General features: G+C 51.1%; 2 protein-coding genes across 2 annotated transcripts in view; one reads left to right on the top strand and one right to left on the bottom strand.

Moving 5' to 3' along the window:
- The window catches only part of Abtb2 (ankyrin repeat and BTB domain containing 2), a 154,824-nt gene extending 148,038 nt beyond the window's left edge, over nt 1–6,786 (top strand). Inside the window, exons 11-17 of the mRNA XM_051184056.1 lie at nt 574–752; nt 1,118–1,223; nt 1,436–1,538; nt 2,343–2,433; nt 4,956–5,024; nt 5,417–5,530; nt 6,315–6,786. Of these exons, the coding sequence (XP_051040013.1) occupies nt 574–752; nt 1,118–1,223; nt 1,436–1,538; nt 2,343–2,433; nt 4,956–5,024; nt 5,417–5,530; nt 6,315–6,512 (860 nt within the window). The 3' untranslated portion in view covers nt 6,513–6,786. The remainder of the gene's footprint in view (nt 1–573; nt 753–1,117; nt 1,224–1,435; nt 1,539–2,342; nt 2,434–4,955; nt 5,025–5,416; nt 5,531–6,314) is intronic.
- A 4,630-nt stretch (nt 6,787–11,416) lies between these two features.
- The window catches only part of Nat10 (N-acetyltransferase 10), a 35,681-nt gene continuing 30,995 nt past the window's right edge, over nt 11,417–16,102 (bottom strand). The window contains exons 23-28 of the mRNA XM_051184055.1: nt 15,427–15,599; nt 14,815–14,934; nt 14,316–14,414; nt 13,691–13,764; nt 12,833–12,916; nt 11,417–12,013 (exon numbers count right to left, since the gene is read on the bottom strand). Coding sequence (XP_051040012.1) covers nt 11,905–12,013; nt 12,833–12,916; nt 13,691–13,764; nt 14,316–14,414; nt 14,815–14,934; nt 15,427–15,599 — 659 coding nt within the window. The 3' untranslated portion in view covers nt 11,417–11,904. The remainder of the gene's footprint in view (nt 12,014–12,832; nt 12,917–13,690; nt 13,765–14,315; nt 14,415–14,814; nt 14,935–15,426; nt 15,600–16,102) is intronic.

The raw sequence follows: 16,102 nt of genomic DNA, 5'->3' as shown, positions 1-16,102 counted from the left end.
GTCTAGCCATCAAAGCTGAGGCAGACCCAGAAGCATCTCTGGGATATAAGTGGGTTATGTCGGGCATTTAACACACTGGTTTTAAGTTGCCCCCGTGGCCCGACTCACTCCAGGGACCTCCAGTAAATACTCATATGCCCCACTGTGCACAGATATACCCACCAGTGAGCTAGATGCTGCAAATTCCTCCATAATGGGACCCAGTCCATTTCCAGCTTCCCTACTGGAGGCTTTGTGTCCTTGAGTGCCCTGTGTATTTTCTGGGTCCATCTGGTCATGCCCCCGAACAGCTCTTCTCAGCAAATAAATTCTAGGGTCCAACAAAGCAGTAGGCCCTGAACTTGGCTGAAGGCCCTTCCTCTGTGTCATCTGATGAAAAGCCAAAGTGTCCTGTGCCCTGCGCCCTGCCAGCTGGGCATAACAGAAAATTATTCCAACATTGTTCACAAAGCTCGGGTGAGGGGCATGCAACAACACTCAGCAGGGCATCTAGGCAGAGCCCACCCGGAAAGGTGTGGTCTACAGGCTGTGCTTTACTGGGAGGGGATGACAGCTGCCCTTCTTTCTGGCCAGGTGTCCCCTGGAAGCTGCACATCTGGATAGAGTCCTTGCGGACCTCTTTCTCACAGTCACGGTACTCAGTGGTACAGGGCCTCCTGCGGGACTTCAGCTCCATCAAGGAGGATGAATACAATGAGGAGCTGGTGACAGAAGGCTTGCAGCTCATGTTTGACATCCTCAAGACCAGCAAAGTGAGTGGAGCCCTGACTGGGGCTCAGAGGAGCTGGGTTCTAGATCCTAGAATGTTATAGAAATGTATACGCACAAACATCTCACCCCCCACACATGGACAAACACCTCCCCGACACCCAGAGTTGCACTGCGTGGCAGCCAGAAGGCAGAGGTCTTGGCAGTCTGGGCTGGAGCCCAGCCAAAACAGTCATTTGGGAAACATAGATGAAGTGACAGCCCGTTCTGGCCAAGTCAGATCCAGCAGGAACAAACAGCAGCGGCTGCTCTGATCCTGGCCTGGAGTTTTGAAACAAGCCTGATGTAGCCACAGCCAGCCAGCTAGCCACATGCATGTGCTGACAGTCCTTTCCACCTCTCCCTACAGAACGACTCCGTCCTCCAGCAGCTGGCCGCCATCTTCACGCACTGCTATGGCAGCAGCCCCATCCCCAGCATCCCGGAGATCCGGAAGACACTGCCAGCCAGGCTAGGTGTGGGCCCACCCCACTCAGGCTTGTCCCCATGCACACTACTCTTCTGTCTTTCCCCGTCACTCTTGCCTCCTTTTCTGTTTCCAAGGGCCAAGGCTCTAGCCTCAGTTTCTCTATTCCTTACTTTGTATCCTTTGCCCATCGTCCCCAGCCCTCTTAGAGACCCTGGGGATGGACATCCTGCCACTCACGCTCTGTCTTCCCATCCACAGATCCTCACTTTCTGAACAACAAGGAGATGTCAGATGTGACCTTCCTAGTGGAAGGAAAGCTGTTTTATGCGCACAAAGTCCTTCTGGTGACAGCATCTAACAGGTAGGCAGCCGCAGGGACATGCAGTTCTTTCAGCATTGAGCTGTGTTGTGTGAGTCTTCCTGAGACGTAAACAAGCATATCCATCTCAGACGGGACACTAATGGGATGATTCCACCTAAGTGTAGCTTAGAAAACCAGTGTTGTGTTTTGTTTTTTTCTGGGGGGAGGGTTACTTAAAGGAACATAATGTCTGAGTCAGCCCAGAATGAAAGCTGCATCTCCCACGTTCTCCTTACCCAGTCATCTTCCCAGGCGTTATTGCTGCTTATATAACCTTAGGGAGACAATGTGAGTTCTGTAAGTTTCGGGAGCTTCCTCAGAACTGCTTTGTCACTTCCGAGCCTTATTTCATCTATTTGGAAAAAAAGAGCTACACCAGGTGACAGAAGTACTGGAGGAAGGGGACCAAGGGGGCTCTATAGTCTCTGCTCCATGGTAACAGCGCTCCCACCTGCCCCTGGGGTACAATGTGGGCCAGATGTGTGCAGCAGGAGCAGAGTCCAACATGCAAGGGAGTCAGAGAGCTGCTTTCTGCCCGGTTACTGCAGCTGACTGTTAGAACACAGAAGTATTCTGGAATGAAAAGCCAGCATTCCCACCGCAAGCTTCAGGGAGTGGTAGTAGGGACAGATGAGAGCTGGGCCCAGCTGTTAGCCCAGGATGATGTAAAATATCACTGCCCAACATTAGTTTGGGAACATGACATTTTTAGTATCCCATCTCCCAGAAGCTGCTCACATGACAGTGCTGTTGGCACAGCAATGGTCAGGCCATGTTCAAGCCCCACCTTGTCTCTTGTTCTAGGTTCAAGACCTTAATGACCAATAAATCAGAGCAAGATGGGGACAGCAGCAAAACCATTGAGATCAGTGACATCAAGTACCACATCTTTCAGGTATGTGGGTCTCATAGATGCACTTTCGTTTCATTGGAAGTTCCTCTGCACAGCCCATCCTGGGCCTTACCCATCTGGTCCCTCTGTCCCCTAGGCCTGTGTGATTTACCAAGTCAGTGATCACAAGGGAGCCACCCCATCTTCCCTGATCCACTGTGAGGCTGGGCAGCCTGTACATAGACAGTGTGCAGGCCCCTATTGTGTAGTGTGCTGCTGAAAGCTTTGCAGGAAATGCAGTGGCCTGGGCCATTAGGCAGTGAAGGTACAGGATGCCCTACTCCCCAAGAGTCTACCCCAGATAGGAAAAGCATGGGGAGCCAGTCCTGCCTTTGGACTCCAGTTGCAGCACATGAGAAGGGTCTGGAGATTTGGTTGGGGTCTCAGCTAAGAGGTACTTTTCAGAAAATGGGGCTTGCTGGTCCCCAGGTGTGTATGTTTGGGGCTTTGGTGCTCAGGCCTATATAGATCTGACCCCCTTCAAGACAATGAGTACTCAGAGGTCCAGTGGCTTGCCCTGGGCAGATTAATATTTCATGGAGAAATCACAGAATCCCTACCACTATCACTCAGAAGTACAGAAAGCCATCATCTAAAATGCCTAGCCCTTTGTGCCACCACACTTAAGGCCAGACGCTGCTCCTCACAACATAGTCTGAGATCTGTGCCCCTCCTGGCAGATGAGTCGGGGAGGTTGAATAGCTAGTCAAGGTAGCACAGCTGGGAAGTGAGAGAGCCACTTACGGCAAAGAAGGAAGTTAATAAAAATCTCAGCTACTACATGAAAAGTAGTGGAGCGTGGAGGGAAGAACAGATGGGACCCGGGGCTCAGCGACTGGGGGGTGGGGGTTGAGACCTGGGGCTTCTGGCCGGAGTGGTAGAACCTCTACTTGTCTCTCAGCCCTGGAGAGGGACAGCTCTAGAAGCTTGTTTGGCCAAGTAGCCAACAGGCAGGTGACTGAAAGGTAAGAGAGAGCAGTGCTCAGATATAGGATGGCCCTAGAGAGCCGCAGGGCTTGGTGGAAAGGTAGGGAGATGCGTGTGGGCTCAGCCTTGGGGCCAAGGAAAGGCACCTGTGCCAGGACAGGCTGATAGCTCCCGATGAGGGCAAATGGGGCCAGTAGGCCTAACATGGTGGAACACACAGGCCTTGGAAATGTTAACCCTCAGCTCCTCACCCAGTGTTAGCCAGTTGTTCAGATCTGGGCTAGGACACCTACCTGTCTTATCCCACAGATCCCCTGGGCCCATCTAACTTAGTACTCCAGCATATCAGTAGTATAAGAAATTGGGAGTTTCCATTTTGTAGTACTGGAGACTAAACTTAGCAGAAAGCCCTATCACTGAGTTACATCCTCTGTCCTAGCTGAGTGACCATATCCCAGATCTGAGACTTACTCCTGACACTACTGAGCCACTGTGTGGAGGCTGTGCAGGCTCCAGCTGGGGCTGCAGAAGCCATGGGAGCCTGGCTTCCTGATGAGAGCCTGCCAGTACCTGGCTGAGCAGCCCACATGCTGTCAGGCTCTCTCCTAGACCCTCTGGTGCCTCTCCAGCCTGAGGGCCAGTCCTAAGAGTCTGACTGTGGCTGCTGGAGCCTTGTTTACTCACTCGCCTGCCAGTGCCTTGCTGGGGCTGTTTCTTCAGCCAACCACAGAGAATTGTTTTCCTTTTCAAAGTAATGGCAGTATTTGTGATATAAACCTCAGAACTCAATGTAGCTGCCCGCTCCTGGGCCTGCCCATGGAATCCCAGAACCCACTTCCTGAGAGCCCCAGGCAGATCTTAGCCAGGCAGCAAAGTGAACACTTCCTTTCTTGGGGAGATCTGCCAAGGTATCAGAATGTGGCCTGCTTAGACAGTTGTCCCTAGTACACTCACCCCTTAGCTCCACATAGACTTGTTTGGCTTTTGAGACAGAGTCTCGCTATGTAGACCAGACTAGCCTTGAACTTGCCATCTCCCTTCAGCATTGAATTACAGACCTGTACCAACATGCCTGGCCATATGTAGAATTCATTTTATACTTTTGTTGTGCTTTGAGATGGGATGTCCCTGTCTGGCCTGGTGATGTGTGGCTCAGTGTAGGCCTCAAACTTAAGGAATCCTCCCATCTAAGCTTCCTGAATTTGGGATTATAGGCATGTACCAGCAACTTGGTTCACTTTTTGTTTTTGGTTTTTTGAGACACTTTCTCTGTGTAACTCTATCCCGGAATTCACTCTGTAGACCAGGCTGTTTTCAAACTCAGATGTCTGCCTCCCTAGTACTGGGACTAAAGGCATGGGCCACCACTGCCTGCACTTGGTTCAAATATAAATTTTGTACAAAAGAAGCAATGAGCACATTGCCAGGGTGGAGTATGGGGTATAAGAAATCCATGCTGTGGGATCAGAACCCAGAGTGACTTAAGGTACATCACCTTCCCTCCTGGGCTACAGGGCTTTCACAGGGAAAGCTCACTGTCATGGCATGGCATCAGAGGGTGGCAGAGTTGACAGCACACGGGTTTGTTTCCACTGCAGATGCTGATGCAGTACCTTTACTATGGAGGAACAGAGTCCATGGAGATCCCCACTGCTGACATCCTGCAGGTAAGAGCAGGGTATGCAGCTCAGAATCCCCAGACCTTCAGGTCTCAGCCCTGATCTCAAGATGCACCAGAAGTAAGGTCACACCCTCAAGCCCAGCTTTCTTGGCCATGCCTGATGTTAGAAAGGTACAACTCAGCAGGATGGCTCAGCCCAGGAGGAACTGGCAGTGGCTGAGCCTCCTGCTCACTAGGGGCTAAAAGCACACAGCTCAGGCTCATACAGGTAAACACCCTAACTTGTAGCCCACATCTGTTACCCATCCTGTACCTCTCACACCCCTCACAGAATCATTTCAGGCCACCATCTCTTCTTCTCAGATAATCTAGCGTGTGGGCTGGGCCCTGGGGCTTAGGAAGCTTTCATTCCAAGGGGCCTACTTATTCCCTAACTAGCTGCTGTCAGCGGCCAACCTGTTCCAGCTGGATGCCCTGCAGAGACACTGTGAGATCCTGTGCTCCCAGACCCTCAGTGTGGAGAGTGCAGTCAACACCTACAAATATGCCAAGGTAAGGGCTGGGGATACCCAACCACTCCCCACCACAATGCAGGGTCCCTTCACAGCACAGGCTAGGAAATGCATGTGAGCAGACCACATGAAGGCAGCAGAGGGAGCTTAAAGCTCCAGCTGGGGTTACTGGTCCCTGGTGGCACTGACATTGGCTCAGGTCCCTACCTGAAACACAGCTGCTGTCTTGCTACTTTCTTCACTTCCCTGGTTTCTGTGTGGGGCAGTAGCATCCTCCAGTCTTTCCATGCAAACCTGTTTCAGAAGTATGAAGCCAGCCATCCCCTACTTAAATTAAGCCCACCTAAGGTATTTGGCTGCTCGCAAAAAGCCGCCAGCCCATAGCAAGTTTGGCAAGACTCCCAAGACTAGCCAGCCCTGTGTCTTCATCAGCTGGTGTTCCTAGGTCTCAGGAAGTAGTAGTCCACCTGGCTTGTCTCATTGATTCCTTGGCTTTTATCCTCCCTGTCCCAGGTTTACTCCAAGAACACCTGAGAGGGACTCAGTAGCCATGCTCAGAGCCACACTCAAAGGCAGGGCTTGGTATTTGTTAATTAGCACAGCTTTGGAGCATTGCTCGTGACACTCCTGTGACCTTGTGTGGGCAGTACAGTCACTACCTCTTAGAGGTGTCATCTGTGACACAGGTCAGGAAAAGGAAACTACCCAGGCACTCCCAGGAGATACTCACAGCAGGGAAGGTGGCCTCCAGAGGCAGACAGGGACATCTGAAGGATGGGAGTAGTATATAAAGACCACGGGTCTCATTTCTTTCCCTACCACAGATCCACAACGCCCCAGAGCTGGCCCTGTTCTGTGAGGGCTTCTTCCTCAAGCACATGAAGGCCCTGCTGGAGCAGGACGCCTTCCGGCAGCTCATCTATGGCCGAAGCAGCAAGGTGCAGGGCCTGGACCCACTCCAGGACCTGCAGAGCACCCTGGCTGAGCGGGTGAACTCTGTCTACGTCACCTCCCGAGTGTGAGGCAGGGGGGTGACTGCTAGCTGTGGGTGTGCAAAGGTCTGCTAAGGCCAGGAACACAGCCACCAGTGACACCCTCAGTGAGGGAGGCCTGTAGGCCCTTTGGAGCTAGGCACATGGGGGTACTTCTTGTTCTCCCCCAAGATAACCCTCTGGGGTGTTGACTGATCCTTGGATAGGCAGGGCGCACACTTGACTGTTGCTCAAGCAGTAACTGCCAAGGGAATGTGACATTGTTTGCATCTTGAGGGCTACCTTATGTCCTCTCCTGCAGTGGCTCAGCAAGCCTATCCACACCGGCTCCAGCTCCCCCATTTACCTGACTGGGGTCGTGAGGAGCATGGACATTCTTCTGAATGTGGATTGTGTTACCCTGGGCCCCAGGCCACTAAATGCAGTAGCTGGTATGTTTTCCTAAATGCCACCCGAGGAAAGGCTCTCCAAATCTGTCCCCCAAGCTGTGCCTTTGAAAGGGCTGGTGGCCCAGCCATCTGTGCAGACAGGCCCTGTAGTGGATCTCCCTGCAAGACTACTTACTAACTTGGAGTCTGAACTAAGAGCTTCTGAGTTGAGGGTGTAATGGGGTACGGTACAGGAACATGAGGACCTTAGCTCCTGCTGCTACAGCTGGCAGCCAAAGTGAAGAGGTAGGCCCTAGGGAGCCCCCCCCCCCAGCTCTAGTGTGTCTGGAGACTCAGGCACTGGTGCTTTCCTCTCAAGTGCAAGGTTCCTTACACTCAGGACTGCAGTGCAAGAGCACACTTCTCACTGGGATCTGTGCCTCGTGGACATGAAGGACAGGGCCTTGGTGGAAGAGAAAGGGTGTCCCCCTCCTGCCCTCAATCAATCTTGGCTTCCCATCCTCTGGCCTGTTTATGGACAGATGCTGGGACAGCATCAAGAACAACTACCTTAGAAACTATTTATTCATCAAAGCCCCTGGGGCTTGCAATTCTGGAAAATATTTTCAACTCGGCTGCTTGTGCTGGATGTACAAAAGAATGAGTGGTATTTTATTGCTGTAATATTGTATGATACTGTATGTAACTATACCTTAATGTTGTCACTTACTGTAAATGTACTATGGTTTTATCAACAATAAATACTCATTAACAATGGCCGTGGCATCTGCTCTTGGTAAGACTGCCTAGAGTTTAGAGCTGGAGAGGAGCCCATTGGACCATGGGGAACCCAGAGCTGAGTGTATGTCACTGGGCAGAAAGACCCTACAATAGAGCCAGTGTATAGCCATCCACTCCCTTGCCCAGGTGCTCATCTGACTGTCCTTAAATAGACTCATTTCTTCACCTGGGAAATAAGGCAGATGAAAATGTGTGTCATTGGGCTAGTACAGGACCGAGACTGGGGAGGCCCATCTGTAGCTTTTCCTGACCTTCTGGCCCAGGCCTCTCCATAAGGAGGATGAGATAGGAAAGCTACTTCAGTGTTTGCAGACCTGTCTCAGCTCCATACTGCATGGTCTGAGAAGCACCTGGTAGAGGCAGGATCAGGAGTTCGAGGCCAGCTTGGGCTAGGAAAGATACCACCCACCCCCACTTCTTGTTAAGATCACTGGGAACTGAACCCAAGGGGCTACCGTTTAGTAGCATCCTAGCACTCCAGTTGGAAGAAAAAGACTCCAAGAACTAGTCGCAGGAAAGGCACATTTCCTAGCTCTACTGAGGTAGAGGCTAGGCAGAGTGGCTGAGCCTCAGTCTAGGACTCAGCAGTGAGGGTGACCTGTAGGTGTGTACCACAGTGCCCTCTGTGGGCCACAGGAAGGAGATGCTGTCCTCTGTACAACCCTGTGTAGGTGCAGCATGAGATCTGGAGTGTCCTTCCTCCTGGGTCTGTGCCTGACCAATCCACCTCCAGCAGAGCTGTCCCTAGCTGAAAAGTCAGTTGTGCTTACAATCTGGATCTAACCAGTTCCTCTGCACAGGTGTTGGGAGGATTAAATGAGGGGTTTTATATATAATAGGCACACTTTTAAATGAATATTTAAAATAATTTTTTAAAAATATCCCTGGGGCTGGAAATAGCTCAATGGGACACTTGCTGTGGAAACATAAAGAGTTTGAGCTCAGACCCTAGCACCTACATAAAAAAACTGGGTGTAATGTGCACCCCTATAACCCCAGGCAGTGCTGTGGGGGCCAGAAATAGGAACACTGGGGCTAGCTAGCTGCCGGGCTAGCTCCAGGTTCAGTAAGAGACCCTCTCTCAAGGGGATAAATGGACTGACTGGGACACCCGATGTACTCTGGCCTGCACACACATACAGGTGCGTTTACCCTCATTCACATACACATTTCTGTAGGGGAAAAACAGCAACAGGAATATATGATTACTTACCCCGGGGCAGCTACTCAAGATCACAAGAGCCAACTCCTGTCAGCTTCTCACTACTAGCAGCTAGACGGGAAGAAGCAAACTCCTTGGGTCACCAGGAGTAGGTGTATCTGCAACGCACCCAGGGACAGCAGACAAGGTAGTATGTATGCAGCAGGTATGAGACCCCTGTACCAACACAGAAGCCACCAGTGCCAATCCTGGGCCACCAAGGCAAACACTGATTCTCAAGGCTTCTGGTCTTCCCAAGCTCTAGCCTCTCTCCTGATACTATGCTTTCTGCAAGAAGCTGGGTTCATTTCTTCTTAGGAGTCTGAGTGCAGATGAAGGGCTGGCGAGCCAGAAAGTTCCATTTGCACAATCCCTGGGTTAAGCAGTTGTTTACAGAGTCCAAGGCAAGCCCTTCCCTTCCCTGTAGCCTGAGATCATTCCTCTGACTCAAAAGGTCTTCCAGACCCATACCCTCTCTGGGTCCACACACGCTGCTAGGTTGTCATGGCTTTAGACGAGTCATTTTCCCAGGGTGACTGTCATTCATCTCATGGCCCCTTCTCCTAGCCTCAGCACAAGTACACACATCCGTCTGTCACTCCAGCATCCTCTGGAAATGCCAGGACCAGATGAGCAGTGGGAACAGGCTGGCATCAGCCCCTCATAGCTTAGGGGTGGGGAGACAATGAAGAAACCTTCTCTTTGTCCAAATCTTATCTTTCCCATCCTGGCGAAACATGCAGAGCTGGCCCTGAGTAACACTCCTGAGAGGAAAGAGCTTTAAGATGTCATTCTGTTGGGGGCCAGATGGTAAGGCCTGAAGGAGGCATGCCCTTCCAGGTCTGAGACAGACAAACTGTGAGACCTGCTTAGGACACAGGCTTTGAAAAGGACCTTGACTGCGCACAGCAGGTGGAGGAATTTGCTTCCTTTTCTGTCCTGAGAAGCCGTCCTGGTCAATCGAGAAGCACCTTGCCCAAGACAATTATTACCCAGAGCTGAGCAACTCCAGCGACAAAGGCACGGGCTGTGCCACCCATGTGTGTCCGGTTAGCTTAGGCTTGTTTTAGAATATGGCAGTCATTCCATCACCTCAAAGATGCACCCCTGGTTAGACCAGGGGAGACTGGGCCCACTGTTGTTCTAAGCAATTCCTGTTCCCTCCCAACCCACTGTTCCTCATGGTTGGAATGGGAGTACCATCACCACCACTCAACTGTGACCCACTTGGACATGGAGCAAGGTGAAGCTACATGTCATTTTGTTGTAACAACGTATGTAAGGCTGAATAGTTTTTAGAAAATTAACTTCACTGGGGAGGCAGATGCAGGTGGATCAGCTAGGACTATACAGAGAAGCACTGACACACACACACACACACACACACACAGATGCAGGTGGATCAGCTAGGACTATACAGAGAAGCACTGACACACACACACACACACACACACACACACACACACACACACACACACACACACACACGGAGAAATTCTGGAAACTGCCAAGTCCAAGACTGAGAGGCAGAATCTGAGGAGGGCCTTATTGGTAGTGGCTCTGTAAACAGGGTGGCTTCCCCACGCATAACAAGAAGGCTCATCTAAGGCATAGCAGGTTTTTACAATAGGCCTACTCTCAAGTTAACCCACTAAAGCCCTCATAAACACATTACCTCTTCTTTCGAGACAGGATTTCTCTGTAACTTTGGAGCCTGCCCTGGAACTCAAGTTGAGGCCAGCCGGCCGCAAACTCAAGAGATCAGCCTGCCTCTGTCTCCCGAGCGCTGGGATTAAAGGTGTGGGCCACCAATTGCCCAGCTACCACATTACCTCTTAACTGTGGCATTTGAACCACACAGTGCTCGAGATCCCAGAGGCTCAAGGGAGAGCCATGTCCAAGCTCACACAGGCCCAGCCTTACAACCTTGGCCTTGCAGCCTGGACAGAGCCAATGGACAGTTTTAGGGGTTGGGGATACCAGGCAGGGTGCAAGCTATCCAACTCTTCTCAGCTAGCACCTGCATTCTGGTTTCTGGCCATGCTCTCAAATCTTCCCTGAACAGCAGGCTTGGGGGTAGGGGGCTACCCAAGAAAACCGTGAAAACGACCCTTTCCTGGCTCCTCAGCAAGCTCCCCTGCAGTCCTCGGGTGGACATAGAGCCTCTCCCACAGGGTGAGCCACACGCTCATTACTTGTTGGTCTAGAAGCTTCCTTCCCTACTTGTGTATTAGACTTCTGTCAGCTAGTGCTGAACAAACAGGTGCAGACAACATTAAACATGGGGGCCAGGGCGTGTGTGAAGCCACCAGGTAATTTCTGTCTCTAACGAACAGGATGAAGAGTAGAACCCAGCAGGAACCAGCTAGCTTTTGAGGTGACTACAGCGTCATTGGGTACCTGCCACATCTCTCACAGGTACCTAGGCTGGAACTCTAGCTACACAGCACACCCATGGCCTTGATCCCTAGACCTCCACTTTTGAGCTGGAGAAACTTACCAGAAGAAACAGGGAAGCATGCAACTTCCACAGATGGGAATTTTATAAGCATCACAGGCAAATAGCCTATGATGTCATTTATTAAAAAAGATATTATAATCTTCCCCTGCTTCTAAACTTCTGCTGGCAAGAGTCTTTCTTGATAGTTTCTCCCCAGTGAGGAGGCAACCAAAAGGCATTGAGGGGCTCAGACGCTGCAGCCTACCTAAGGGAGCAGGCTTTCCTCAGACACTGAGGACAGCTGACTGCTGCAGCCAGGAATGGAACAGAAGGGACAGGAGAAACCAGTGCGGCATCCCGGAAGTGGGAACAAGCCTGAAAGCGTAAAACCGTGGCCCTGGGGTCGAGTAGCAAGTCCCTTGGCAATGCCAGAGCTTTCCCTACCCACCAAGTCGGCAAGTTCTAAGCAGACTCGGAGTCTTCAGACCCGGAGGACACAGATGGACGATGGGCAGGCCCGCCTCTGCTGAACACTCATTACTGTTACTGCCCACACTGCTGCCCGGCCCCAGGCCAACACAGCTCATGAGTCTGGTGTCTCCTCGAGCTTCACTACTTTTTCCGTTTCAGTTTTGCATCCTTTCTGTTGTTCATTTCTCTCTTCTTAAACTTCTTGTTCTGTTTGGGTTCTTGTTTTGTTTCCAACTTTCTTTTCTTATCACTGGAGGAGAAAAAAAACCCCACACCACCAGGGAGAGAAACAAAAAGCATTAGCGGCACAGACCTGCAATACCACAGACTGCCTTCTCGAAACTGACCCTCGCCCCACAAACCTGACCCCCGACACATTCCCTGCAAACCTCCAGTGAGAGGCAGCAGGCTCCATGCAGGGCTGTGACCACATCACAAGGTCCAACCTAACTAAGGGCAGCATCTGCAGAGTAGCCCAAGTTCTCCTCAGAGCACTAAATGAATGGTCTCCTGTCCCAAGGTCTCAAAGCCACTGCCAAAAGCTTAAATCCAAGCTCATACTATTGTTCATTTCAAACAAATATTTTCAGTTTCTCAGTTTTTAATTTTTGTTATGGGAAGTAGCAACAAAAAGAAAAGAGCTTTAAGACCCAGGATTCTGACAACTACTGTCCTAGAGGAAGGACTCAAATGATAGGCTCTGCAGTGGCAGTGGACACACCTGACCCAACTCTGGCCCTGTCCTCACTGGCTTAAAGAAAACAAACAAACAAACAAACAAACAAAAAAAAAAAAAAAACAGAAACAGGTGCCAACTGTTCCAAGGCTTATACAGCAGCAGCCTGCTCTCTCAGGCTGGCTCCAGGAGCTTGGCCCTGGCCTGTGGTGAGTACAGGAAAGAAGAGACCCAAGCCCACCATGCTGCCTGGTTTGCAGAGGTGCCACTAAGGTGGCCCTGGAGAACTTGGATGAAGGAGGGAAGCAGGGTGCCTCCCTCAGCATTTGCTCCCACTTCCCAGGAAAAGCTACAGAGCCTACTGGATGTGTGTGGGCCATCACAGGCTCTTACCTTTTCAAACTAACAATGGAAGCGTTCTGCCCAGCTTTGCTCAAAACTTCATTCCACTCTTCATCATCCCCACGGATGATGTACCTGTAAAAGAGGAGATTACTGAAGCCCATCAGAAAAGAGAAAATGGGAAAGTGGCAAGTTGCCCACAGCAGACCTCCTACAGGAGACGCAGGGAGAGCTGCAGTGGCAAGGGAACTGCAGACAAGGCAACAGGCTATGACCAGGCCTGAGCTGTAGCCCCACTAGACCAAACAGTTACATGAAGGCTGGGGGAAAGGAGCCACCAGGGGCCAGTGAAGCAACAACTAGTTTGATCCCCTGAAATGGCCTCCTGGCCGCCCCCGTCTGCCCAATCGCCAGCATCACCAATGATCTTGTTGCAGACGAGTTGAGTGGCTCCGGGCCTAGAGCTACAGGGCAGGGCCTGAGCGCCATCTCTGTCAGATCCGTCAGCCCTTGGGCAGGTGGAGAGGAAACGTCTCAAGCTCTAGGGACCACAAGGCCTTGAGAATTCTTGAGCAGGGAGCATAGGTGGTAGAACCCCTTCTTCAAACAATTTTCAAAACCTCACAGGCAAAAGCCAAATACGGAGAAGGGGCTATCCATGGTGGATTCTGCTCAACATCCCCTTCCTGGAGGGGCCGGAGAAGTAACACAAACCCAAGTGATCAAGACAGCAAGCACAACTCTGGGATCCAGGCAAATCAATACAGACTTGGAAGTCCCCAGCTGTGATACTCCTGGACGAGCCCCTGAGCATGCAAGGCATGGCGTAGGAGACTCCTACAGCAGACTCTGTAGGCCGTGGAGACCAGGGAAGAAGTCTGGGTTTCCTGTGAGCGGGAGGGGCCTTACTGAGAGAAGTCCATGTCCTTCAGCTTCCCCACTTCCTTCTTGTGCTTCTCCTGGAATTCCTTTGCGGCTTCATCCTGCCAGAGATCCACAGCCAGACAGCAGGGGTCAGAGACAGGGAGCTCACAGGGCCCAGAAGGAGAAGCAGGGCGTGACAAGGAGGTACCCCCCCCCCCACTGAGGTATCTTCAGAATACTACAAGCAGCTCTCACAGCTTTACAGTATGTACACCCATGAAGTATACATTTGAAAACTTAACGGAAAGGGTAATCAATGTTTGCACCAATCACCACTCAAGTCCTACACTCACATTCAGTGGGAGGCGCAAAGTGAGAGCTACACGGCTTAGGCCTACAGAATGCCACTTAGCTAAACTAGTGCCAAACACCAGCTTTTGCAGTTGTTTGAGAAAGTCTTGTTCTGTATCCCAGACTGACACAGCAGCTTAAGCTAGCTTTGATCTTGGACAATTCTCCTGCCTCTTAGCCTGGGAAAACAGGGATGACAGGCATGCTGGTGCATGGGAGTCCAGCCTGCCGGACCAGCTCTGAAGCAGTGCAGGACAATATGGTGACATTTGTAGGCACAGGGAACACAAGAGCTCCTAAAGCCTTCGGCTGGACGCACCAGGTCATCACTCAGGGTCTTCATTGTGGGCTCCATGACCACATCCTTCACTGCCACCATCTGTTCCTCGATGGCCTTTTCCTGAACATCATTAAACAGCTAAAAAGACAACACGAACAAAGAAAAGATGCAGAAGCAGCAGGGGCCAGTCACTCACTGCTAACTAAGGCATTTATTATCTTAAAGAAAAGCATTCAAAGCAATGCTCCGGACCTTAGGAACAGAGATGCTCACATTATAAGCATAGGAACAGGCTGGGGATATACCAAATTCAACAGTGGTGTCTTTAGGAAGGAATCCAGCCCTTCACAGCCACTGGCTGACACTTCAATACCACCCCACGCACCCCACACCGTGTGTGTGTGTGTGTGTGTGTGTGTGTGTGTGTGTGTGTGGCAAATATACATCTACGTTTTAGTACTTGTTAAAAACAAGGAGTAGTTCTTTAGTGTTGTGTTAGTGGAAAGAGACCAAAATCCTACTCCTGGACCAAGGTTACCTTCACAACTTTGCGGATGATGCGGTTGAAAAGCCCCATCAATTGGCCTGAAGGCAGCTCAATCTCCTTTTCCAGCTGATCCACAGACTTGTGCTGCAGGCCAATTCCCAAGAGGAGAGCCTGGCGGAAGGAGAATCAACTGGAGTGGCTTTGAAGACAGGCCTTTCCCATTAAAAGAGCCCCGAGAATGGAACCGCCTCTTTTGATGAAGCTATCTGGCAGGAATCAGGGAGCAGCAGTGTTTATTTGGTCTCTTCTCTTGCATCCTGTTACGAAGGTACCAAGAAATGCTCCTTCCTGAAACGTACTGAGCTCACACTGTCCTGACAAACACCACTTCACAATTGCATCCTGAGTCCAGGGTAGCCTGGGCTCCTGCTAACTAAGACAGCAAGTGGGGTCAGGAGAGTGTGCACCCCAAGTGCAGCAAGCTGCTTGCCAAGGGCAGCTACATTATCACCTCAGCCTGGAGGGGGAGAAGGGACCACCCACCCATCAGCTCTGCCAGAGCTAAAGGCACAAAGCTCCTTCTAAGTACTCAACTAAAGGCCTAGCGCCAACAACTCCAGTGTCCTCCCTTCTGCCCCACGAAGTTCCTTCCAGGTGACCTACTGACTGGGCAGCCGACAGGGCCAGGTCCCCCAGCTGGTTCAGGAAGTACAAGCGGGAAATGGCTGGGATAAGGTCCATGATGAGATGATAATCAACCATGTTCCGAGAGTACATCTCCAGCCGCTTCAGGTCATAGGGGAGAAAAAGCGCTTCCAGATGCTCCCGGCCTAGGGCTGCACATGCAACAAGAGCCACGTGAGTCAGGGCAGTCTGCAGCCCTCACAGGACAGCACCCCAACACACAAAACCATCCAGGAAGGGGCTGGGCGGGTGGCTCAGCAGATAAGAGCATGTACGTGTCGCTCTTGCAGAGGACCCAGGGCCCAACCACCCCTAACTGCACCCCTAACAGGCACCAGGCACACATGGAAGGCACCTGCACACATGCCAACAAAATAGTCTGCACATAAATCTCTAAAAATAATTTGTTGAAATATCTTGCCATCAATAGAATCCTGAGCTGGCAGTGCAGAAGCCACCAATATGCAAAGAAAGGCCCCTCGTACCCTAGCATTATGAGGACGCACCTCCACCAGTCCCCATTTGTCACTCTTTCTCCAGATTCAGCTTACAGAAGTGTGTGCTCTGCCCACTTCAAAGAACCCAGATTTTCCCATCAAAATATAAGAGATAAGTAACTATACACATAGGAACATGAGAATAGACATACATACAC

The sequence above is a fragment of the Phodopus roborovskii genome, unplaced genomic scaffold, assembly GCF_943737965.1.
Source record: "Phodopus roborovskii unplaced genomic scaffold, PHOROB, whole genome shotgun sequence".
NCBI lineage: Eukaryota > Metazoa > Chordata > Mammalia > Rodentia > Cricetidae > Phodopus > Phodopus roborovskii.
The sequence above is the reverse complement of the archived record's forward strand: the minus strand, read 5'-3'. Positions and strand labels throughout refer to the sequence as shown.